At 53.9% G+C, this 22,560-nt stretch overlaps 3 protein-coding genes across 4 annotated transcripts in view; 2 read left to right on the forward strand and 1 right to left on the reverse strand.

The window, feature by feature from the left end:
- The first annotated feature begins 3,950 nt into the window (after positions 1-3,950).
- Positions 3,951-7,825, forward strand: HSPB7 (heat shock protein family B (small) member 7). The gene is made up of 3 exons (XM_066270348.1): positions 3,951-4,236; positions 4,780-4,913; positions 6,172-7,825. Exons 1-3 carry the CDS (start codon positions 4,038-4,040, stop codon positions 6,349-6,351), a joined length of 513 nt encoding a protein of 170 aa, XP_066126445.1. The 5' UTR covers positions 3,951-4,037; the 3' UTR covers positions 6,352-7,825.
- Positions 7,826-14,087: 6,262 nt separating this feature from the next.
- SRARP (steroid receptor associated and regulated protein) lies at positions 14,088-15,767 on the reverse strand. The gene is made up of 2 exons (XM_066265172.1): positions 15,686-15,767; positions 14,088-14,539 (listed from the first exon to the last, which is right to left on the reverse strand). Exons 1-2 carry the CDS (start codon positions 15,765-15,767, stop codon positions 14,112-14,114), a joined length of 510 nt encoding a protein of 169 aa, XP_066121269.1. The 3' UTR covers positions 14,088-14,111.
- A 2,479-nt stretch (positions 15,768-18,246) lies between these two features.
- Positions 18,247-22,560, forward strand: part of ZBTB17 (zinc finger and BTB domain containing 17) — a 31,981-nt gene continuing 27,667 nt past the window's right edge. For both annotated transcript variants that reach the window (XR_010730508.1, XM_066270352.1), the window contains exons 1-2: positions 18,247-18,395; positions 19,394-19,480. The gene's annotated coding sequence lies outside the window, so the exon portion shown is untranslated. The remainder of the gene's footprint in view (positions 18,396-19,393; positions 19,481-22,560) is intronic.

Raw genomic sequence — 22,560 nt, forward strand, 5'->3', positions numbered from 1 at the left:
ATTACTTCCCCCTGGCTGCGTGCCAACAACTCCCCCCAACCAGTCAGTGCTCCTGGAACCAATGAAGGGGGCAGCATTATCCAATTTATTTACGTATTTTAATTTTTCCATTCATTTGAGAGAGAGAGAGAGAAGCGTCAACCCGTTGTTCCACTTACTCGGTCTGTGTAGTTGTGCATTTCTTGATTGCCCTGACAGGGGAGTGAACCCCCCGACCTTGGTACGCTGGGTCGACATTTTATCCACTGAGCCACCCAGCCAAGGGCTGGTGTTATCCCACTATAAGGAAATGGGGTCTCAAAAATGGGAGGCTGCTTGTCCAAGGCCACAGAGGCCAAGGGTCAGAGCTGGGACTCTCACCCAGGTTTGTCTGACTCTTGAAGCCTGCACAGCCCTCCGCAGTCCTGACCTCACGGCCCACGTCGCTCAGAAGTGGGGAGGAGGCCGGCAAACCTCCAGGCGGCCAGGGTCTGGGGAAGGGCTTAGACTTGATACTTGTGTCCGGCTCTACCCCACCCCACCCCCCAGTCTCAGAGAATACCTCTCAAACCACAATGCTTCTGGGTAAGTACCCAGACCTTGTTTCACCCAAACAGAGAGCAGGAGCGAGGGCATGGGGGCCTGTGAGGGAATAACACATGTTACACCGTGGCTTCATGCCAGGCCCTTTCAGTCTGCAAATCAATTCACCCTCCAGCACTCTGCAAGTCGAGTCGGGGACAGCATCCCCGCTTTGCAGGTGATGAATGGAGGACCAGAGGGGTGCGGCTACTCATCTAAAGTCACGCAGCAGAGGCTGAACCCAGGTGTAGACTGAGTGGCTTTTCCCCTGACAAGAGCCCTTGGAACGCCTGTAATCAATCAGGACAACGTTTGGGCACAAAACAGGATGTTTTGTCTGATGCCACTTTTTAGAAGATTTGGGAAAGAGATCTGGGACAACTGCCCTCCCCACCTCCCTCAAACAAAGCCCCCCCCCCTCCTTCATGATGGCCCTTCAATGACTTGTTAACATTCTGGGACCCTAAGCCACCTGCTCGGCCCCTGGATGCCAGGCCAAGTCAGTCCAAACTAGGAGCACACGCGTGTCTGTCTGGGAGCTGGGGTGGGACTCGCTGCTCTGCATGGACTGGGGCCCACTTTCACCTTGGCTACCCTGACCTGTCGACTGGCTGCCCTGTTGGCATCCCAAACCCATCTCTGGCCTCCAGCAGCTGCTGGCTACCATTGCGCAGTCAGCGTCAGGCAGCCGGCCGGCTCCACGTGTCCACACCCACCCCACCCCAGCCCCGGGAACCGGGGAAACTGGGGAAAGAGCAGCGAGGGGGTGCAGTGCCCGTGGCAAGTCTCTCTCAAAGCCATTTCCCCACATGGCAGCCCCTCAACTTCTCCCCGCTCTTCACTGAGGACAGCTGTGGAGGGGACAGCAGGCTTGAGTCCAGAGCAGCTCTGCCACCCCTAACTGGTCCTTCACTACCTGGAGCCTCAGTTTCCTCTTCTGTCCAATGAGGAGAGCCTGGGAGCTGTAGGGATAGGTGCCTATCTCTGCCTCATTCACACCAGTCCCCCCAGAGCCTGGGACAGTGCCTGGCACACAGTAGGTGTCCGAATAAATATCTGCTGAGTGGTGAGTGGTTTCCAAACACCAGCCTATGGGCTGGCTGGGTGGGGAAAGCTGATGAGAACAGGGTCCTGGTCCCTTCCCAAGACCCCAGATGAGAGTTTTGGAGTGCAGGGTAAGATTCCACGTTTGTTCCCTCAGGTGACTGAGATGCCCTGGCAGGTTTGGGGCTCAAGACATTGGATCATCTCTGAAGTCCTTCTGTCCTTGTGATCTGGAAGGAAAGGCATGGCCAGAGACAGGAGAGTGGCCTTGATGACCTTTCAAGGTCCCTCCGGGCCACCAAGGCCAGTGGATGCAGCATGCGTGTGGGTGACACCTAGGAGGGATGGGGGGAAGGGGAGGAGGAATGGTGGGCAGGGTGGGTAATGAGATCTGAGGTCCAGGAGCAGTGACTCAGGCCCTCAGCACCATGACAGTGTGTCTGCATTTAGCTACTGGCTCCTGTTTCCTTGGCGGGCGGCAGGCTTCTGGGCCCCCCACCCCCACCCCCACCTTCTTTCCATCTGGCCTCAGTGCTGGTAACTTCCTGGCAGCCCCCTAGGCCAGGATGGGTGACATGGGTCAGGCAGGAATCTTCCCTGGAGTGACAGACCCCTCTTTTTTCCAGTCATTGCCTTGGCCCCATTTCAGGGACCACCAGCACAACTAGTTACCCCTATATATGAAGCCCCCAAGAATGCAGTTCTGTGGGAGCTAGAGAAGAGAGAAGCAGGCCCCACCTTCAGGAGCTCCCAATCTAACAGGGACACAGGTGAACCCCTGCCCTGGAGGAACTGCCAGTCTGGTAGATGAGAGAACAGCGAAGAAGTCACAGACACAGGAAGACCAGGTTACACGGCCACATGCTGGCTGGCAAAGGCACACGGTGGTATGGGCATCTGGGAAGGGGCCCTTCATGTGGACTGCAGCAATCAGAGAGGCCTCTGTGGAGGAGGAAGGCTGGATTTGCAGAGGAGAACAGAGGCCACACACTGCAGCCTGGACAGCAGCCAAAGGCCCACCTTCTTCCTAGAACGGCCTTCCCCTGACTTCTCTCTCTCTCTCTCTCTCTCTCTCTCTCTCATACACACACACACACACACACACACACACCGCCCCACCTGGTGTCAGTCTTGACGCTGCTGAACTGTAGGTGAGCAGGGAGGGGCTTCTCAGGGTCTTACATCTCTATACATGTATGTTCAGGTCACCCAGCCTCCTGGAGGGCTTTGGATCAGAACTGTCTGGGTTCAAATTCCAGCCCTGCCACTTAGCCAGTAGCCTGCCCGCCCTGTGAGGCTCTGGTTTCCTGCCTGTGAAATGGGGATGACACCTCCTTCCAGAGCTATGTGGGGAGCGAAGGGACCACCCATGCTAGAAAACAACCCACCAGGAGCCCGGCAGGCACTGCAGGAGTCCGAGCTGGAATGCCTGTCGCTTGGACCCCTATCTCTCACTGAACTGCCACCTGCCGCCGCCGCAGGCTTGGGCATCTCCTCCAAGCTGGAGGTCAAGCAGATGGTTCCCAGAAATATAACCTTCTAGACCTTTAAGGACAATTACCTGAGTTGGGGCCCAACCTCCTCAGGCTACTAGCTTTCTCCTCTTGGGGCCCCCAGTGTTCCAGGGTGTGTGTGTGTGTGTGTGTGTGTGTGTGTGTGTGTGTGTAGGGGCAAGCATGGAATGCGGGTCCTCATGGGACTGGTGGCGGGACAGCTGCACTTTCTAACCCCCGCTCCCCGCTGTCTCAGTCCTTCCTAAGAGATGGATGCGAACATTCTCTGCTCTGAGAGAAGGAACCCCTCACTGCACACAGGGGTCCCTCACCTCCTGACCTGGTGTCTCATGCTGTCCCAGAGCCAGGGGCTTGGACTCCTCCACCCTGACCACCCCCCACCCCTCCCAGCCAGATCCTCTCTCACCAAGGGCTGGAACTTCAGGGCAGAGGGGATGGGGACCAGAAAAGCCTGGCTGCATGTAAGGAGCTTGCAGCCTAAGGGGGGGGAGGCACAGTCCCCATGAGCCCCTGCTGACAGGGAATACGGAGACACAGACCCCCACACACGAGGTCCTGGGCACGGGGATCTGAGAGGCCAAGGGACAGCTCTGTCCCCTCCCCACTGCTGTGCCGAGGTCCCAGGGCCCCGGGGCTGGAGTTATCAGCTTGGAATGCCAGGCTATGAGCTCAGCCTCACGGGCCTGCATATGCTGGACTGTCAGCAGGGCCATCTCACTGGAGAAGATTTCCAGCCCCCTCTGGGCCACGGCGAGGCCTAAATTTAGCGAGTAGACAAGGGGCTGGCCCCAAGCCCAGGGATGGCCGGGCCTTATAAAGCGCCGGCAGTCTGGGCCCGGCACGCTCCCTGAGCCCGCCGCCTGCACCCTCTCCTGTCCACCCCTGCCCGCCTGGCCAGGGCCGGCTGCCCGCCCGTGGATGAGCCACAGGACCTCCTCCACCTTCAGAGCGGAGAGAAGCTTCCACTCCTCGTCCTCCTCGTCCTCGTCCTCCTCAGCCTCCTCGGCCTCCAGAGCGCTCCCAGCCCAGGACCCACCCATGGAGAAGGCACTGAGCATGTTTTCCGAGGATTTTGGCAGCTTCATGCGGCCCCACTCAGAGTCCCTGACCTTCCCAGGCAAGTGCTGGGGCTCTGGGGAGGGGGGACACACAGGAAGGGGACACCTGCCCCGGGGCACCTCCGAATGGGGCTGCGGCAGCCAGCAGCCAGGAGCAGGTGCTTCATGGCTGCGGCTGCATGCAGCCACAGACAGATGTGGCCACAGAGGCAGATGTGGCCACGAGAACAGGCAGACCTCCAAGGAACAGCTGTGGCTGGGGGTTGACTATGGTGCCAATGGCCACACAGAACCTGTGGCCAGGTACTTACTGGAGCTCTGGAGGGCTGCAAGGGGTTGAGGGGTGGGACACATCCCCTGCTGCAGGTGGTTGCTACAGTGTCACATGCATGCGCACACGCGCACACACCCTGCCCGGTGATGTTGCACCTCCACCACGGGAAAGGCAGGCTGCAAGAGGTGAGGAAGGATGAGCAGGGGGAGGTTAAAGAGCAATAGCCGAAGGGGAAGTAGGGCCTGGGGGGCCTGGAAGAAGGAGCCAGAAGCCTGAGTTCTGGGTGCCAGCTTGGCTTGTGCCCAGCTCACAGCAGCCGTCCCCACAGCCCGTTCTGGGGGGCCGGGCAACATCAAGACCCTCAGAGACGCCTATGAGTTTGCAGTGGATGTGAGCGACTTCTCCCCGGAAGATATCATCGTCACCACGTCCAACAACCACATTGAGGTGCGAGCCGAGAAGGTGAGCCTGCCCACCCTGCCCGGAACCCAGGCACCACTCCTGCACCCTCTGCCCGGTGTCCTCCCTCCCATGTTCCATCCTGAGATCCCAGACCCTACCAAGTGTCCCCTCCCCAAGTTCCCCAGAGCAAACCGGAGACCTTGCTGCTGTAGCTCGTGGGCTGTGGGACCCCCATTACTGCCTCTCTCTGCCCAAGACACTATCTGGAGCCAGGGCAGCTGAGAGAGCCGCTGGGAAATGAGAGGGCTGGACGGAGGCAGGCCGGGGCGCCTGAGGGGTGGGAGCAGGCAGACAAGAGGAGGGACATAGTGGTTGAGTGAGGAGGTCCCTCCAGCAGGCAGGTGTGTAGGTGGGGGCTCCCCTGAGCAGCTGCGGGAAGGGGCTTCCCCCCATGACACCCTGCAAGCAGGCCCTCTTCCTTCTGGGATCCAGAGGCCCAGTCCCCATCCCAGGACCCCTGAATTGGAGTCTCTGCAGTTCAGGTTTACACCCCTCCCCCACTCCTCCTCCCCACAGGTCTCAGGGTCACTGGGTCACTAAGGTCTCAGAGTCCCAGCTCCTGGGAGACCTGCACCCCAGAGGAGGGTGTGGTTCAGCCTGAACAGGGATGCTGCCCGCAGTGGGCCACAGCCACGGACGGGTTCCCATTAAAGGGGAGGGTCTGCCTGAGGCTTCCGCCAGAACCCCCATGACCCGGCTCTCTCCCTGAGCGCTGGATGCTAGGTGCCTGGGCTCCCCATCAGGGAAGCCAGGGACTGTGGGCACCAGGACCAGTGGGCAGCGTGTGCCAGCCCTGCCACTCCCACCAGTGACTCAGCCGCCCCAGGCTCCTCTGGACGCTATGTGCCGACAGAGTCGGGGAGGGGAGGGCCGCCGGCCCAGCCCTGACGACGGACACCCAATGCGCCTGGGTGTCCCAGAGGGCTGGGCTCTGCCCTGAGCCGCCTTCTCCTCATGGCTCAGGGGCCCCAGGTTTTGTCACCAAGTCTTTTCTGTTTCTGAACTTCCCCCAAGGCCCCCTGCCTACCTGTTGAGACTGTTGGAACTCCTCTGAGCAGTGCCGCACCTGTCCCTCCTGCACAGCCCTCGGCCTATGGCCACCAGCATCTTGGGCAGCCCTCCACCAGGCCCCCTCTGCACCTGAGAGCAGAACCCCGCGGTGGGTGGGGGCCCGGCCGGGGTTAGACCGGGGAGAAGGGGCTGTGAATGACAGGAGCAGGACGGGGTGGCAACCTCCTGACCCATCACTCTTTCCCAGCTGGCAGCCGATGGCACGGTCATGAACACCTTTGCTCACAAGTGCCAGCTACCGGAGGACGTGGACCCCACATCGGTGACCTCGGCCCTGAGGGAGGATGGCAGCCTCACCATCCGGGCGCGGCGACACCCACACACAGAGCATGTCCAGCAGACCTTCCGGACAGAGATAAAGATCTGAGGGCCTCCCCCTCCCCTCTCCTCCCCTCTCCTCCCCCACTGGCCTGCCTCATGACAGCTTCTAGGACATCTCAGCCCAGGCTCCAGCCCTGAGGGTGTCACCCCCAAACTGAGGTCTTCTGCTCTGCCCAGGACAGGACAGGGACCCCCTTGCCTACCTGTGACCCCAGATTCCAGAGGTAGCCTCTTTCACATAACCCAGAATAAAGGGATAAGGAAGGGGAGAGGAAGACCCCGGAGAACCCACTAGGAGAAGGAAGATGAGGAGAGGCAAATAATCTGCAGGACAGACAGACAGATTCTTTGATCTATGGGGTCTCTGCAGGGCAGGGGCGGGGAAGGGTCCTGGGACCCCTTTGGCCAAGGGGAGCAGGAAAGGCAGGCGAGGCACAGGCAGTTCTCTAGGGACATGGGTGGCCAGAAGGAGACAGCCATGATGGAAAACTCCACTCTCCCGTTCTCCAAGCCCCAAACCAGCTGTCAGGTGCCTGCCCACCTGCCCCCAGCCAGCCAGCTGTGCCACGTTGCTTCTGTATATAGATGGGGTTTTTCCAATACAGCTGGCTCGTGATAAACCATGTGGAACTCCTGCTCTCTGTTAGCAGCCCGTGCCCCCAGGCAAGGCCAGGCGGAGGGGGTGGGGCCGGTCTCCCCTCCCCGCGCCCTATCCCTGGCCCAGGCCTGGCCTCCTGGGGCTGCTTCCGTGCAGGTGGGCCTCCCAACAGAAGTGGGAGAGAGAGCATGGATGAGGTTTTGGGTCTCACGGTCGGATCAGTGTCTTGCCCCATGGTCAGTCGCCTCCCCCATCCTTCCTCCTCTTTAATCTATGAATCTATAGGTTTGGTGTGTGTATAACCCACAAGCATGCACATACCTGCCGTCCTTCAAATACTAAGCATCACCATTGGTTGAATCCAAATTCAGAACATTCTAAAATCAGATGTCAACTGCCATTTTTATCAATGGGGAAACTGCCCAGCTTGCTCACTGACTTGGATATGAACCCAGGGAGCTGGAAGCTGCTATCACGCCTCCCCCCCCCCCCCGCCCCGTGCACTGGGAAGCATTCCCCTCTCTCTGCCTCTCTCGGCCTATGCCCCCCGCCCTCACATCTTCCTGCTGCAGAATGTCCCCCAACCCAGTTTCCTCCTAGTCCCCAGGCCAGGGCAGGGACCTCTAATCAGCTTTCATCCTGGGGAGCCCCAGCTGCCCCCGCTGCCCCTGGCTCAGTCTCCACATACAAAACAGGGGTAGGGAGAAGCTGGTTCACAGTCAGTGGGGGGACGATGACCCTGGGACAAGTGGCAAAGCCAGCCTCTGCTCACTGTGCCTCCTGGGTCAGTGGTCTGTAGGGTGGCCTCTCACCCCTGCCATTCTGGGGCCCTTCGGGGACGACTGGGAGGAGAGGGCCTGGGAGGGTCCTGGCATTGTACCCTGCACACATAATAAATGACGGCCTCACAGCCTTCTGGAGACCACCTGCCTGAAGTTCTCGAACTTGCGGTGGGAAATCCCAGGATAAACAGCCATGCTCTCCTTGAGATTTGGGGGTGGGGGTGGTAGTGCCAGCAAAGCTCAGGACCTTACAGAAATGCAGGTGTCCGGGCTCCAAGACCCACCTGGGCAGGACTTGGACTTATTTCTGTGAAGAGCCCTGTAGTGCATTCTCTTCCAACAGCCCAGCCAGCACCTGCCACCTACGGCAGTCACTGTCCCAGGTACAGGGACACCAAAGGGAGGTCAGCTGCACTGAGTCCCTGCTGTCTGGAAGCCTGTTTTGTACCCGATGGCCTTTAAGGATCAGAGAGGTTGAGTGATTGGACCAGGATCACACAGTCTCTGAGACAGAGCCAACTGGAACCTGGCTGTGGTGCTGGCTAGTTCAGGGGAGTCTGGGTGCTCTCTGGAGGGACCCCACCCACCGCCACCCTACCAGGTGCTACTGAAATCAGAGCGCCAAGGGGCTGGCCAGTGCTGCTCTGAGCTGCAGGCAGGAGGAGGGGAGGGAGAGTGGGTGCGGTATTTCCAGCCTCCGTGACTCACTGATTCCGCTGGGCTATTTGCAGCCCCGACACTCACCAGCCAGGGGTTTGGGGGAGGAGCAGCGGGACTAGCTATCCCCCCCTTCCTCAACTCCCACCCACGAGGTCAGGCTCACCTTGGCGTCAGGACCCCAGTGAAGCCCCCGCTGGGCTGGGCTGGGGTGAGCTGAGCCGCTGGCAGCCCAGACTGGGAAAAGGGTCAGCACCCCACGTGGCCAGTGGAGCTGAATACTTCCCACTCCCAAAGCCCAGACCCCCTGCAGCCCTGGTTTGGGGGATGAGGGTCGTGCAGAGGACAGAGCGGCTGCTGGGGACTGGACAAGTCCAGATTGAGGGAGCTCTCCAGCCAAGGTGACCCTGCACAAAAGGAGGGCGGGGAGGAGGGGATGGAGGCTGTTTCTCATCGGCTCCGCCCCCTAGGCGCCTGGACTGGCGACAACGCTTTGTCTCCTAGGGCTCCCCACCCTTTCAGGCTAAATACAGGCCTGGCTGGGGGCCCTGCGCCCTGCCCCCCACCCCATCAAGGATAATTTATAGCAGCCCCATTCATTGAGAGCCCAGAGTGGGCCAAGCACACTGCTCACTACCACAACAATCCTGCAAGGTGGGTATCAAGGAGGACATGAGGGTTCAGAGAGGTCAAGCAACAGGCCCAAGGTGACCCAGCTTGGAGGTGGCATGGCTAGGATCTGCATTGCTGGGCTGTGGCTGTAGAAAGCCCTCTGCAGGGGCTGCCCCTCGGTCAGTACTGCCCACCACCAGGGGTCCTACCAAGGTAGCTCCCGGCCCCTACCCTGGCATCCTGTACAGGAAAGGGAACTCACACAGCTTACAGCTTTTGGAGTAAGCCTGGGCAGGAGGTAGGGGAAATGAAAAGATGTCACTCTCCAGAGCTAGAGACCTGCAAAGAAGGTCTAGGTTAGGTGGTGTCAGAGACCCTGAGGGGTGCAGAGGATCTAAGACGTTCCCTCACTTTTAAAGACCTAGCCCAGCCAAAAGCTTCCTTCTCCAGAAAGCCTCTGGAGCTATCAGCTCAGAGTCACAGACAGAGCCCAAAGAACCCTAGACCCATACCTTGCCTTCAACAGAAACTAAGACTCAGATGAAAAGGACACATGATGTGGTGGGCAGACCCTGGGGCCTCACCCAACTTGGTTGGCCGGCCCTGGTCCCCTGGGGAGTCAGTTCAAACTCCTTACAGTACTACAGGGAGACCAAGACCCATGGAGGGGGAGAGCCTTGCCTAAGTCACTAAGCAAGTCAGTGGCAGAGATGGAATGAAGATCCGCACCTCCAGAGCCTGCAGCCAGGGCTTCTCCACCAAACCAGCCCCCCCTCCCCATGGCCACCCTTCCCTGGCCGAGGTAAGCCCCCCTCCCCCACTGCACCCCCAGCTCCCCTCTCCATCCTGCCTCCCCTATCTGGTTCTGCAATAGCAGAAGAATAAAGCCTTATTCTGTCCTCTTGCTCCCAAGGCTGGCATGGGAAGTAAAGTAAATGTAGGATTTTTTTTTTTTTTTTAAAGCTAACAAGCCTCAGTAAAGAGTAGATGGTCAGTCACAAACTCTGGAGCCATACAACCTGGGTTCAAATCTTGGCTCCGCTGCTTCTGAACTGTGTGATCTTGAGCAAGTACCTCAACTGTTCTGTGTTGCAGTAAAATGGGGTTCATAGGAACTACCCGCTAGAGTTGCTCCGCAATGCACATAAGAGCCTCGGCACTTGGTAGTGACGTAGTTCACGTGCGCCGTGCACTGAAATGCCCCGGAGGGCTCAGATGCTGTTATTTCACATCAGTTTGGATCCTGATCTCGCCAGCTCTGCCCACACTCTCCCTGTGCCATCAGGACCAAGACATGGGCTAGAGCAGGGATCTCAAACTCGTTGCCATGCGGCCCGCCCACCAATTTTGTGCGGCCCGCAGGCTAATCAAACTTCGTGGATTAATCTGCGGGCCAGTCGCATGCGGCCCGCGGCCTGCGAGTTTAAGACCTCTGGGCTAGAGGAACTGAGGAGCTGCCCTGGAAGCTGGGGTCTTCTCTCCAGGACAAGCAGGTGGGGGCAGAGCTGAAAGGTCCCCTGGCCCTCCCAGAAGAGTCTGTCTGGGCCCCAGGGGTGGAGGCAGGGAGGGAAGCCTCTGGAAGCCTCAGTTCCCTCATCCATAAACAAAGATCAGGCGGCACCCTCCCAGGAACCAGAGAAAAATGATGTTTTTGTATAAGCTCAATAAATGCTAAGCTTTTATTAAAATTGTCTTCTGAACCAAGTTTACAGTCAGCACAGCTGGCCTGGGACTCAATGCCAGCCAGCCAGCCAGCTGGGCCAGTCCCCTCAGGGCCTGGACCCAGGGACAACCTTCCAGGGGAGTCTGGTTTTAAAGGAACTGAGGTGTGTGTGTGGGGGTATATACATAAAAATAGCAATAGTCATTATTTCAAATGAAAGGAGTGTTTGGCTTCTGAAAACATGGACCCTACTGAGCCACTGGCCCCAGCATGCCTAGCAGGTACCCACCTTCCCCACCCAGGCAAGACGAGGGTGCCCCCTAGTCTGATGATAGGGCGACACCTGCTGGTGAAAAGCTAGATGTGCAAACTCCCTTGAGAGTCTCAAACTCCCTTTGCCAGTTGTTTTCAGGCTCTTCTAACCCAGTGCTTCTTAAGGAGGAGGGGGGAGAGAAAGGGACCGAATTGACCCAGATTTATTCTGTCACCACCTCTCTAGTTTGAACCATTCCCCACCTTGCCTGAATTAAGGTGCAGCCTCTTAAGTTTCTGATCCCAGTACAAGAGCTAGAGGAAAAAATTTTCAAGGGAGGTATGGTCTGCCCTGGCTGGATGGCTTGTTGGTTGGAATGTCGTCCTGATACACAGAGGTTCCTGGCTCAATCCCTGATGAGGGCACATACAGGAACATATTGTTTCTGTCTTTCTCTCTCCTTCATCTCTCTCTAAACTTTTTAAAATTTATTTTTAAGATCTTATTTATTCATTTTAGGGGGGAAGAGAGAGAGAGAGTAGGAGAGAGGAGCAAAAAGCATCTATTCCCATATGCGCCTTGGTCAGGAAAGCCCAGGGTTTCAAACTAGCGACCTCAGTGTTCCAGGTTGATGCTTTATCCACTGCGCCACACAGGTCAGGCCTTATCTCTCTCTAAAATCAATAAATAAAAAATAAAAAAAAGTGCCACCAGGACTTAAAAAAGAAAGGTTGATATGGTCAATGTCACTCTCTGCTCTCAATTTCTAATGGCTCCCATCTCAGAATAAACTCTAAAGACCCCATTGTGGCCTGTAAGGCCTCACATGATGTGGTCCCTGCCATTCTCTGGCCTCTCTGTTTGTTGTGTTGTGTGCTTTGCTAGTGAATAAGCACCATTGTTTTTTTCTTTATTTATTTGTGTGTTGGTGTTTTTGCAGAAGAGACAGAGAGAGAGGGAGAGAGATGAGAAGCATCAACTCATAGTTGCGTCACTTTAGTTGTTCATTGATTGCTTTCTCATATGTGCCTTGACTGGGGGGCTCCAGCCAAGCCAGTGACCCCTTGCTCAAGCCAGCAATCTTGGGCTTCAAGCCAGAGACCATGGGATCATGTCTATGATCCCACACTCAAGCCAGATTGGGCCTGCACTCAAGCCAATGACTTCACAGTTTCGAACCTGGGACCTTAGCATCCCAGGTTGACACTTTATCCTCTGAGCCACTACTAGTCAAGCAAATAAGTACCTTTGTGATGGGGATCACATCTGTCTCATCACTGCTCCATCTCAGTGTCTAGCCCAAAGTCTGGCACACAGTGAGTATCCAATAAATACTTGGTGAATGAATAAATACTCCAGCTAGACTGAATGGCTCTGGTCCTTCTTCCTGGAACACTCCCCATCTCTGCCTCCTTACCTTTGTATGGTTCACTCACTGGTGGTTAGATGTCACTTCCTACAAGAAGCCCTCCCTGATTTCCTCTCCTCCAGCCCCAACAGAATTCAGTGTGCTCTTATTGTTGCACTTACCAGAAGCTATGGTAATCAATAGTCACCTTTCTTGCCTTCCCTACCAGGACAGGGTCACATCTATTCTCTTTGTAGAGAAGGGTCTGCCTAAAAGATACCTTACAAAATTAAGAGGACATTGGTCCTATAGTTAGGAACAAGAACTCGAGCACCAGGCTTGCTCAAGTTCTAATCGCAACTGTACCAGTCCACAGGGACTTGACTGGGTTCCCTCAACCTCTCTGTGCCTCAGTTCCCTAATCTGTGAAATGGAAACACAAACAGTGCATCCCCATACTGGCACAGTGAGGATGTTGTTTCCCTGGCACGGAGCAAATGGTCAATACATGTTAGCTGCTAAAGTTTGTAAGAACATGGTAAAAACAGTCATTGAATAAATAAATGAACAGTCAGCGATTTTAATCTGAGAGCCCTGGACACTTCCTCAGATGCGTGGACTTAGCATTTTGCATGGTGTTGTGATCACTTAAAACTACAAGCATCTCACACACACAGGACCCCACTTCCTGTGGGGAACATGACTGCCCTCCGGAGCAGAAACGCCCCAACACCCCCCACCCCCACCCACTTTCCTTTTTCTGTATCTCTAGGGGGCAGCATGAACCCAGTATGCAGTAGATGTTCAATTAATAATATCTCTTATTTGTTCAAATATGATACTCCGTTCCCTTTTGCATACTTCCGCCCCTCTAGAGAAGTCGGCTCCCTTTATTTACCCCTACGTTGCCAGGTGCTGCCTGATTTCTTGAACTTCCCCATTCTGTGTCTCATGTGCTTCCGTGACCTACACACCTGGATGTGAGCCAAGACAACGGCAGCCAATGTGCCACTTCTGCCTGTCATACCAGGGCATTCTGACCCCACCCTGGTCCACCTTGGGACAAGATGCCAGCCGATGGCCCTGGAGGGTGGTTCTCAGAGCTGGCTCCCTCTCACGTTATCGATCATACTTTTTTTAAATTTATTATTATTATTATTATTTTGTATTTTTCTGAAGTTAGAAGTGGGGAGGCAGAGAGACAGACTCCTGCATGCGCCCGACTGGGATCTACCCGGCATGCCCACCAGGGGGTGATGCTCTGCCCATCTGGGGGTTGCTCTGTTGGGGCTGGAGCCATTCTAGCGCCTGAGGGGGAGGTCATGGAGGGGGAGGCCATGGACCCATCCTCAGCGCACGGACCAACTTTGCTCCAGTGGAGCCTTGGCTGCGGGAGGGGAAGAGAGAGAGAGAGATAAAGGAGAGGGGGAAAGGTGGAGAAGCAGATGGGCGCTTCTCTGTATGCCTTGGTCGGGAATCGAACCCAGGACTTCCACATGCCTGGCCGACGCTTTACCACTGAGTCAACCGGCCAGGGCCTCGATCATACTTTAACTGCTACCCACTCAGCGAGGCCTTTCCCAGCCACCGTACCAGAAAAGCTCTTTGCCTCCATCACTTTCCACCCCACTACCCTGACTCCGTGTCTACATGCCGCTCGTTTTGTCCCTGTTCAAGATCATCTTTATTTATTCGATTATTTAACCCTTCTTCCCTCCCCTCCCCCACCCTAGCCCCTCACTCTAAGATAAGAATTTAAGTTCCAACAAAGCTGTGGGGCTTCCCCTGACATTTTTGCAGATCCTGACAGAGAAGCGGTGGGTTCCGAGAAGGGCAGCCCCTGGACACTTGAGCCCGGCGTGCCACCCGGTCCTCCATGGCAGGCTCTTCCAGTTAATCCGCCTGCCCACAGACACAGGAGGAGAGGGCTTTGAGCGAGCCCATGACTACTCCCCAAGCTGAAGACCTTGTGGGCACCATCTTCATGGGGCTTCCCTTGGCTTCAGGAGCCCCCTGGGGGTGGAGTGGGCTGACTAGGTAGGAAGTGGGGGCCACAGTCCCTTTGCAGGGTGGCAGGGTGCCCCTGGCCTGGGTGAGGCGCCCCCCACCTAGGGGGGCCTCCTGAGGAGGATGGGGCTGGTTGTCCCCACGGAAGAAGATGTAGGTCTTCATTGGAGGGATGATACATCCTAGGTTGGGACAGGGGGCGTGGGGCAGTGCGGGTTGTGCTGCCAGGAAGGGCTGTGTCCCATGAGCACAGTCGATAACGAAAGTTAGGTGAGCTGTGTGGATGGCCTTCTGATGGTGGTCCAGCTTCCCACCTGGAAGGAAGGAGAAGGTCAAAGGTTGTGTTAGCACAACAGGTGATGTGATTCTATTAATTCAGTTGTTGACTCACTTGTTCATTTCACGGGGTTTAACTGCATGTTGCCTGACACACAGAGATGGGAAGGGTGGGGTCTAAGGCCATGGACTTCAGCATCAGAAAGACCTGACTTTAAATCCTGCTTCCCCCTTCGGCCCCTGCCACCCCTTTGCCCTGACCAGGTGGCACCTGGCGCACCAGAGATTATGGGTTCAACCCCCGGTTAGGAAACTTACGAGATGTAATCAATGAATGCACAACTAAATGGAACAACTAAGTGAAACAAGGAATTGATGCTACTTTCTCTCTCAAGATTAATAGAAAAAGATTTTTTAATTTAAAAAGATAAATAAGTAAATAAATTTTGCTTTCCCCTGATCAGCTGTCTGCCTCCCAGGAGCACAGAAATTACCTACACAGCTCTCGCTTTACTGTGCACACTGATGGCTCGGGCATCTTGTCAATATGCAGATTCTGGTGCTAGGGTGGGGGCCTGAGGTTCTGCGTTTCCAACAAGCTCCCAGGGGATGTCAGCGCTGCTGGTCCACAGACCACACTGTGAGCAGCGAGGTGCTTGAACGAGAGAAAAGCCCCAGCCACCTTTAACAGATCTGGAAACTGAAGCTCAGCTTCGGCAAATATGGTGGGTCCTCAGGGAGCACCATGCTGGTCTCTCCCTCCCCTCATAACACCAGAACCTCAGAAAACACCATCAGTGCCTGGTCCCTTCTGTCCCCAGGATCCCTGCTCTGCCCTTCCCACCCGGCTCAGATCTCAGCCCAGGGAGAAGCAGCCATGGGCAGCAGGTCCATCTATCCATGAAGCAAGGGCTGGAGCAGGTCTCTTTGAGTCTAGAAAAGTAAGTTTTTGAGTCATCCAAATAATAAACACATCCATTCTCTTCACCCCAGCACAGGCTCAGGAGGAAGCTTATGTTCTGTTAGGTTGGTTAATACAAGAAATAAAACAGAAGTCCATGCCTGGCTTGAGAATCCTGGCAGCCCCTAAGGAGGGCAGCTGCCCTCTGCCTCTCCCCTCCCAGCCCCGCTCTCCCCCAAGCAGGTCTTTGTTCAGGGCTCAGTCACCCTCTGCCGACTCTTACCTGAACTGGTGTCCAGATCTGTCTCAAGGCACCTGACTTGGGGACTGGCTCTCTGGTGCCTGGGATCTTTTGATGAGGCCATGTCTGTCGCCACTGCCTCTGGTCTAGCCTGATTGAGCACTGGCAGGAGGAGAAGTTTTTGGCAACCTCTTCCAGGATGTAGTTCTCCATCCAAGGACTAGACCTTTTATAGTTACAGAATCCGGATCCACTGAGTGACTTCCCCTGGGAGCCACAGGAATTGGCCTGGGGCAATTAGGGGGTTACTTTGATCCACAGGGTTATGGCAACAAGATTGTTTGTTGGGTCTTTGGGAGGCAGGCTTTCCACTAAACAGACACCATTTGTTCCAATGTCAGCTGCTTCCTGACTTGGATCAGGCCTTGGAAACTTCTCATCCAGGCCTCAGTTTCCCAAACCTCAGTTATTATCTGGCTGCCTAACCAGTTTTGCTTTGCTATGTTTTTTCCTACCTAAGAATTTATGGACTTACGTAACGTGTGCTTGGTCTGAGGGACTTAAAAAACAAATATTTATTTCTCATCGTTTTGGAGGTTGGGAAGTCCAAATCCAAGGCATCTGCAGATTTGGTTTTTGGTGAAGACCTGCTTAACAGTTCATAGACTGCTATCTTTCTTTCTGGGACAAAGGAGCTCTCTGGGGTCTCTTTTATAAGGGCTTCCTCCTCATGATCTAATCACTTTCCAAAGATGACAACCTCCTAATACCATCACTTTGGGGGTCAGTTTTCAAAATGTGGATTTGGGGAGGACACAGTTTATAGCAGTGTTTTTCAACTGGCAGTCTGCGGACTGGTGCCACAGAAATGTGCCAGTCTGCAATTTATTCACCCTGATGTTGTATGAAGAATGTAGACCCAATGATTTTAGTCAAATTCACTCAGCATGATTGCCACTTATCAGCCTGTATCATTGCTGGAAATACTATTGAGATTGACTCAGATATCTCTGAAGCTTGTAGGAGAAATCAGCTACCATCAATAGGCCAACAGCTACTCCCTCACTTCTATCTTCCAAATCTTACCAACTGTCAGAACCCATCTGTATCTGGGATTTTAACTGCAACTGAGTCTGGGAAAGAAATTTTTTACTTTTTAGATTCTGGAAGGAAAAGACGCCGGGTCCTGATTGACTACTTTCCACACAGATGAACACAGAAGCAGATTTGTATGCTTATTCCTGAGAAGACAAAAGGATTTCTTAAGATTTGCTCTTCATTTTCTGCAAAAGAAAAGTGAAGTAAACCGCGCTGACCTTTTTTTTTTTTTTTTTTGTATCTTTCTGAAGCTGGAAACGGGGAGAGACAGTCAGACTCCTGCATGTGCCCGACCAGGATCCACCTGGCACGCCCACCAGGGGCGACGCTCTGCCCACAGGGGGCCATGCTCTGCCCCTCCGGCGTGTCGCTCTGTCCACTCTAGCGCCTGGGGCAGAGGCCAAGGAGCCAACCCCAGCGCCTGGGCCATCTTTGCTCCAATGGAGCCTTGGCTGCGGGAGGGGAAGAGAGAGACAGAGAGGAAGGAGGGGGGAGGAGTGGAGAAGCAAATGGGCGCTTCTCCTATGTGCCCTGGCCGGGAATCGAACCCGGGTCCCCCGCACACCAGGTCGACGCTCTACCGCTGAGCCAACCGGCCAGGGCCTGCGCTGAGCTTTTGAGGTTCTCTAAGTCACTGTGAGGAAAGGACTAGGAGTTAACAGGACATTTGTGAAAGTCCCACTTAAGGTTAGCAGTCATAAATTTGTGGAGAACAGTCTGTCCTATCGGGGGTACTTTTTTTTTCTTTTCTTCTTTGTTTTTTTTTTTTTTTTGCTAGAGAGGAAGAGGGGAGAGAGAAAGAGAAAGAGAAAGGAACACTGATCTATTTATGTGCTGACTGGGGATCAAGCCGGCAACCACTGCACTTTGGGACCATGCTCTCTAACTAACCAAGCTACTCAGCCCTGGCGGTGAGAAGTTCAGTGAGATAACACAGTGCCTGGTACACAGTAAGCGCTGAACCCATACATAAAAGTAAGGTGACCAACTGTTTTACAATGAAAAGGAGGACAAAAATAAATTGAAGAAAACAATATTGTAAATAAAAGAAACAATTTATTAATTACAATATACATTATGATAAATCCCTAATAAAAACATTTGTAATATTTTATATTATAATTATGCTTATATGCCTATTAATTTTTAATAATTGTAAGAAAAAAGTACTCATTTAGATACAAATACATCACATCACATCACACGCAATGGATCGACTCTGCATGGATCGAATATGGACATTTAGAGATTAGTCTTCCAATAACAAAAAGGAGGACATGTAGGAGGACACTTTTCGAGGAAGGACGGAACTTATAAAAGGACTATCCTCCCTACAGGAGGACGATAGGTCACCTTAGTGAAAGCTGTTATTGTCACCTACGCAGTACAAAACCAGGGAAAGGTTACAACAAGAACAATTCTAAGAGCAGAAGTTACTATAGAACTTCTGGGTGGCTAGGCGCATGCGCCTGTCTGCGGTCCTGGCCCGGCGCGGGCGCTGCGCATGCGGCGGAAGTTGCAGCCGGGAAGCCAGCGAGGTCGGTTCCGCCCGACTCTAACATGGCGGCGCCCTTTGTCTGCTCTGAAGTGCAGTCCCCGGCCTTCTCGCGGCCGTGATGCACCTCCCTCAGCGGTGGGGTCTGGGACATGGCAGGTGAGGGTCAGCAAGTGCTCGGAGCCGGGGGAGTCCCAGGATCCGGGCGGAGGCGGCGGATGGGGTGCGGCGGGACACCCGGACGGTTGTGTGGGGGAGGGGAGGGAAATGGAATGGGAAGGGAACCCGGACCGAGGGGAACCCACGGGGCGGGAGGGTGAGGGGCAGCTGGGCGGGGTGTGCCACTGGGGGAACAGGCGGGAAGTGAGTGGGCGGACCGGCAGTCCCCGCAGGGGAGCGCGAGTCACCTCCTGGGCTGGGTGACACTCCAGCTGGTAGCATCTCCGCCCCTGCCGCCCGGCTGTCACCGCCCCTTGACCCCGCGCGCCGCAGCGGGTGGGCGTTCTGTGGCCGCGAGGTGGCGGGGCGCCGAGGCCGCTCACACTCGCTGGCCGGGGCAGAGGGCACTGGCCTGCCAGGGCAGAGTAGGCGGCGGACACTGCCCCTGTATACAGTTATTTCCTTGATTGATTCATTCATTCTTTCTTTCTTTCAGCCATTTATTCATTCATTCCAAAGAGGGTGGTTCAGCACCTGATGGGTTCTGAGGATAGAGCAAATGATCCAAGACTGGCATAGTGACTAAAAATGAACTGTGGGGCCAGGCAGCTTGGCTTCCGTGTCTGTGCTTGCCAGCTGTGTCTTTAAGCACATTAGGTTCTCCCTCTTAGAGATGGGAGTTAAGACTAGAGAAGCAGGCCGTGGTCTATCTAGGGGTTTTAAATCTAGTCATGGAGTTTAAATGTTAGGTTAATGGGAAGTCATTTAAGAGTCAGATTTGTGGATTAGAAAGATGACTTCTGGCTATGTGAAGACTATTAAAGGGACTGACCCTGGAGGCTTGTTAAGAGTCCTGCTAGTGAGCACTGTGTGTCAGGTTTTGTGCTCAGTGCTCTGCATTAACCTGTGTTTGATGAATGAATGAAAGAGCAGCTCTCGCGGAAGCAGGTACCCTTTGGGTTCTCATCACGTTTTCCACTTGGGTGTCTTTGATTCAGGTAATGAGTGGGAGAAGGAGAGCCAAGCTGGAGTTTACCCAGACAGACTGTCAGACAAGAGTAGCCTGGGCTACTTGGAAATCTGAGGTATGTCTGTAATACTCAAGGATGAAACAAACCAGTAGGTCAGTTTGTCTTTCTTAAGGCTCAGCGTGATTCAGATCACTCTGTCGAGATAGCAGTTCCTTTAAAGTTATACAAATGACAGAATCCTAGTAGGTATTATTGTTGTTTTGCCAACAGAGACCAGACTGAGTTCATCACTGGGTAATGCTCATACTTTGTTTTAACTAAGTACAATATTAAAATGCTCCAACAAAGCAATTCCAAAACATAGTATCTGAAACAAAATAGAAGTTTATTCTTTGCTTCTTATTATTTTTTAAACTTTTATTTATTGATTTTATATAGAGAAGAGAGACAGAGACAGAGACATCAATCTGTTTCTGTATGTGCCCTGACCAGGGATTGAACCATCAACCTTTGTGTATTGGGACAATGCTCTAACCAACTGAGCTATCTGACTAGGACCCTTGCCCCTTATTAGTCTGGAAGCAGACAGTCCAGAGCTGGTCAAGCAGCGTACTCTGTTTTGTGAAGTCATCCAGGAGCAGGGCTGCACTGATCATGTGCCTCTCCTTGTTCAAACCTAAACTTCCAGCTCATGCTGTAAGCTGGCTGCTTCAGCTCCTACCATTGTGTATGCACTTAATTTGACAGAAAGGAAAAGACAGAGTGGGTAGCATGCGCTCATTCCTTTGATGGTTCTAATGTGTAAAGATACATGTGTTTGTACAGCATGTCCCCAAACATAAGCGTCTGGTGTACCAAGAGTGAATTGTGACTGTTAAAATACTGGAGGGAAAGCTGGTTGAGAGAACCTGCTTGGTCCCTTGTGTGACTGGATTGCTTGCCTTGGGGCTTGGGCCCAGCCAGAGGGAAGTCCATGGCATTGGTGAAAGAGGGCTGGGCATACTTTCCAGGCCTCTCTCTCCAGGCTGATCTGGCTTGGGTAGGTTTATGTTGCTCGTGCTCAGGCAGTGCAGGCTTCTTTATGCATTCAGTGTTTTCTGTGACCAACATGCCAGACACTGTGCTGGGGGCTAGGGATGTGGACGCGAAGAAGACTGGCATATTGATAGTCACACTACAGTGTAAGGAACACCACAGAGATCTGTTCAGAGGTGTGCAGGGCACAGAGGGGTGGCTGGTGAAGATTTAGAGTGAACGACCTGTCTTGGATTGATAACGGTAACGATCCCCTCAGATAGAGGCAACGAGGACTCCGGTGTTGGCTGTGAATCCCTGCTTTCCTGATTAGTGGCGCTATGCCCTAAGATCCAGTTCCTTTATTTCTGTGCTTCAGTTTCCTCATCTGTAAGATAGAGATAACAATCTCGACCTTGCAGAACTGTTTTGAGAATTATGTGAGATCAAGCGTGTCATTCACAAGGTCCGATGTGCAAATGTTAGTTACCTCCTGCTGCAAGGTGCAGAATGGTTTGAAGCTGGAGAGGTCAGTTAGGATTGCAGTGAAAGGCCTAAGCCTGTGGGGAAGCCAGCGGGCTGTGCTCCCTGGAGGTTGTGCCGGGACTGCTCTGTCCCTCCCTGTCTTCGGGAGTTCTGCCAGGCTTTCTCATTGAAGTTGTCAACCTGTGGATTCTCAGGGACCATACCCTGATATCTGGTGAGGGGTCCTTTGGAAGGAAAAGGTTCCCTCTTCTGGTTTAATTTCTTCAAATTCAAAGGCTTCTAGGAAGTCGTCTCTGAGCCCACCCAGCCCCACCACAGCTGAGTTTGGGGCTCCTCCTCTGTGATTTCTTAGTATCCCTATGTTATAATCTTAGGTTTCCTTGTCTCTCTCCCTGCTAGGCCAGCATCCTGCATGCAGGGACAGGGTCTGGTTTCTCCTGGTATTCCCACTGAGTAGCTCATTTCCTGGCATATAACTAGTGCCCAGTAAACATTGTTGGATGGATGGATGGTCGGTCAGCTTTGACTGGCTGGAGAGAGGCCAGCAGCCAGGGCTGGAGAGAACCTCAGTGTGCTGTGTGTGGTGTGTGTGACACGGTGGTGTGGGGTTGGCATGCTGTTGAGTGAAGAGGGAGGAGGACCCGGTGGTTTTCTTGTTACCTGACTGTCACGGGGGATGCAGACATGGAGAACTACAACCTGAACTGTGAGAGTTAAAGTCAGGAGGTAGTTTCTCTGTCTTTCCCTCTTTTTCCAGTAGAGTAGAGTTTCTCAACCTTGACATTATTGACATTTGGGACTGGTTAAGTTTGTGGAGGGCTGTCCCATGCACTTCAGGGTGTTTAGTGGCATCCCTGGCCTCTACACATAGATGCCAGTAGTCCCCACCTACCTTCAACTGTGACAGCTGAATATATCTGAAGACATTGTGAAACATCTCCTGGGGCAATGTCACCCCCAGCTAAGAACTCCTGCAATAGAGGGTACTGGTTAGAAGAAAAACTGAGTCAGACATACCCGGGCTTATACTCTTCCTTTTGCTTACTATTGATAGATGTATGCCTTTGGGCAAAGTACTCGACCTCTTTAAGCCTCAGTTTCCTCAGCTGTAAAATGGGGATATTGATGACCTCACACATAACTTTATTGGGTGAAATGATGGATAGAGGTATAAAGCATGTAGCATGCTTAGCGGAGTCTCTGACTGCGTAATCAGTAACTCTAGCGTTATTACATGTTTGTGAGAAGAGGACCCGTAAGACAGTCAAGAGAGAAAGTGTTGAAGCCCTGGCTGGTTGGCTCAGCAGTAGAGCATTGGCCCAGCGTGTGGAAGTCCCAGGTTCAATTTCCAGTCAGAGCACACAGGAGAAGCACCCATCTGCTTTTCCACCCTTCCCCCTCTCCTTCCTCTCTGTCTCTCTCTTCTCCTCCTGCAGTCAAGGCTCCATTAGAGCAAAGGTGGCCCGGGCGCTGACAACGGCTCCATAGCCTCCACCTCAGGTGCTAGAATGGCTCCGGCTACAATGGAGCAATGCCCAAGATGGGCTGAACATCACCCCCTGGTGGGCATGCCAGTGGATCCTGGTTGGGTGCATGTGGAACTCTGTCTGACTGCCTCCCCGCTTCTCACTTTAGGAAAATACAAAAGAAAAGAAAGTGTCTAGTTGAGGAAGAACAAAACCTGTTTGATTCCA

The sequence above is a fragment of the Saccopteryx bilineata genome, chromosome 3 (assembly GCF_036850765.1).
Source record: "Saccopteryx bilineata isolate mSacBil1 chromosome 3, mSacBil1_pri_phased_curated, whole genome shotgun sequence".
Lineage (NCBI taxonomy): Eukaryota > Metazoa > Chordata > Mammalia > Chiroptera > Emballonuridae > Saccopteryx > Saccopteryx bilineata.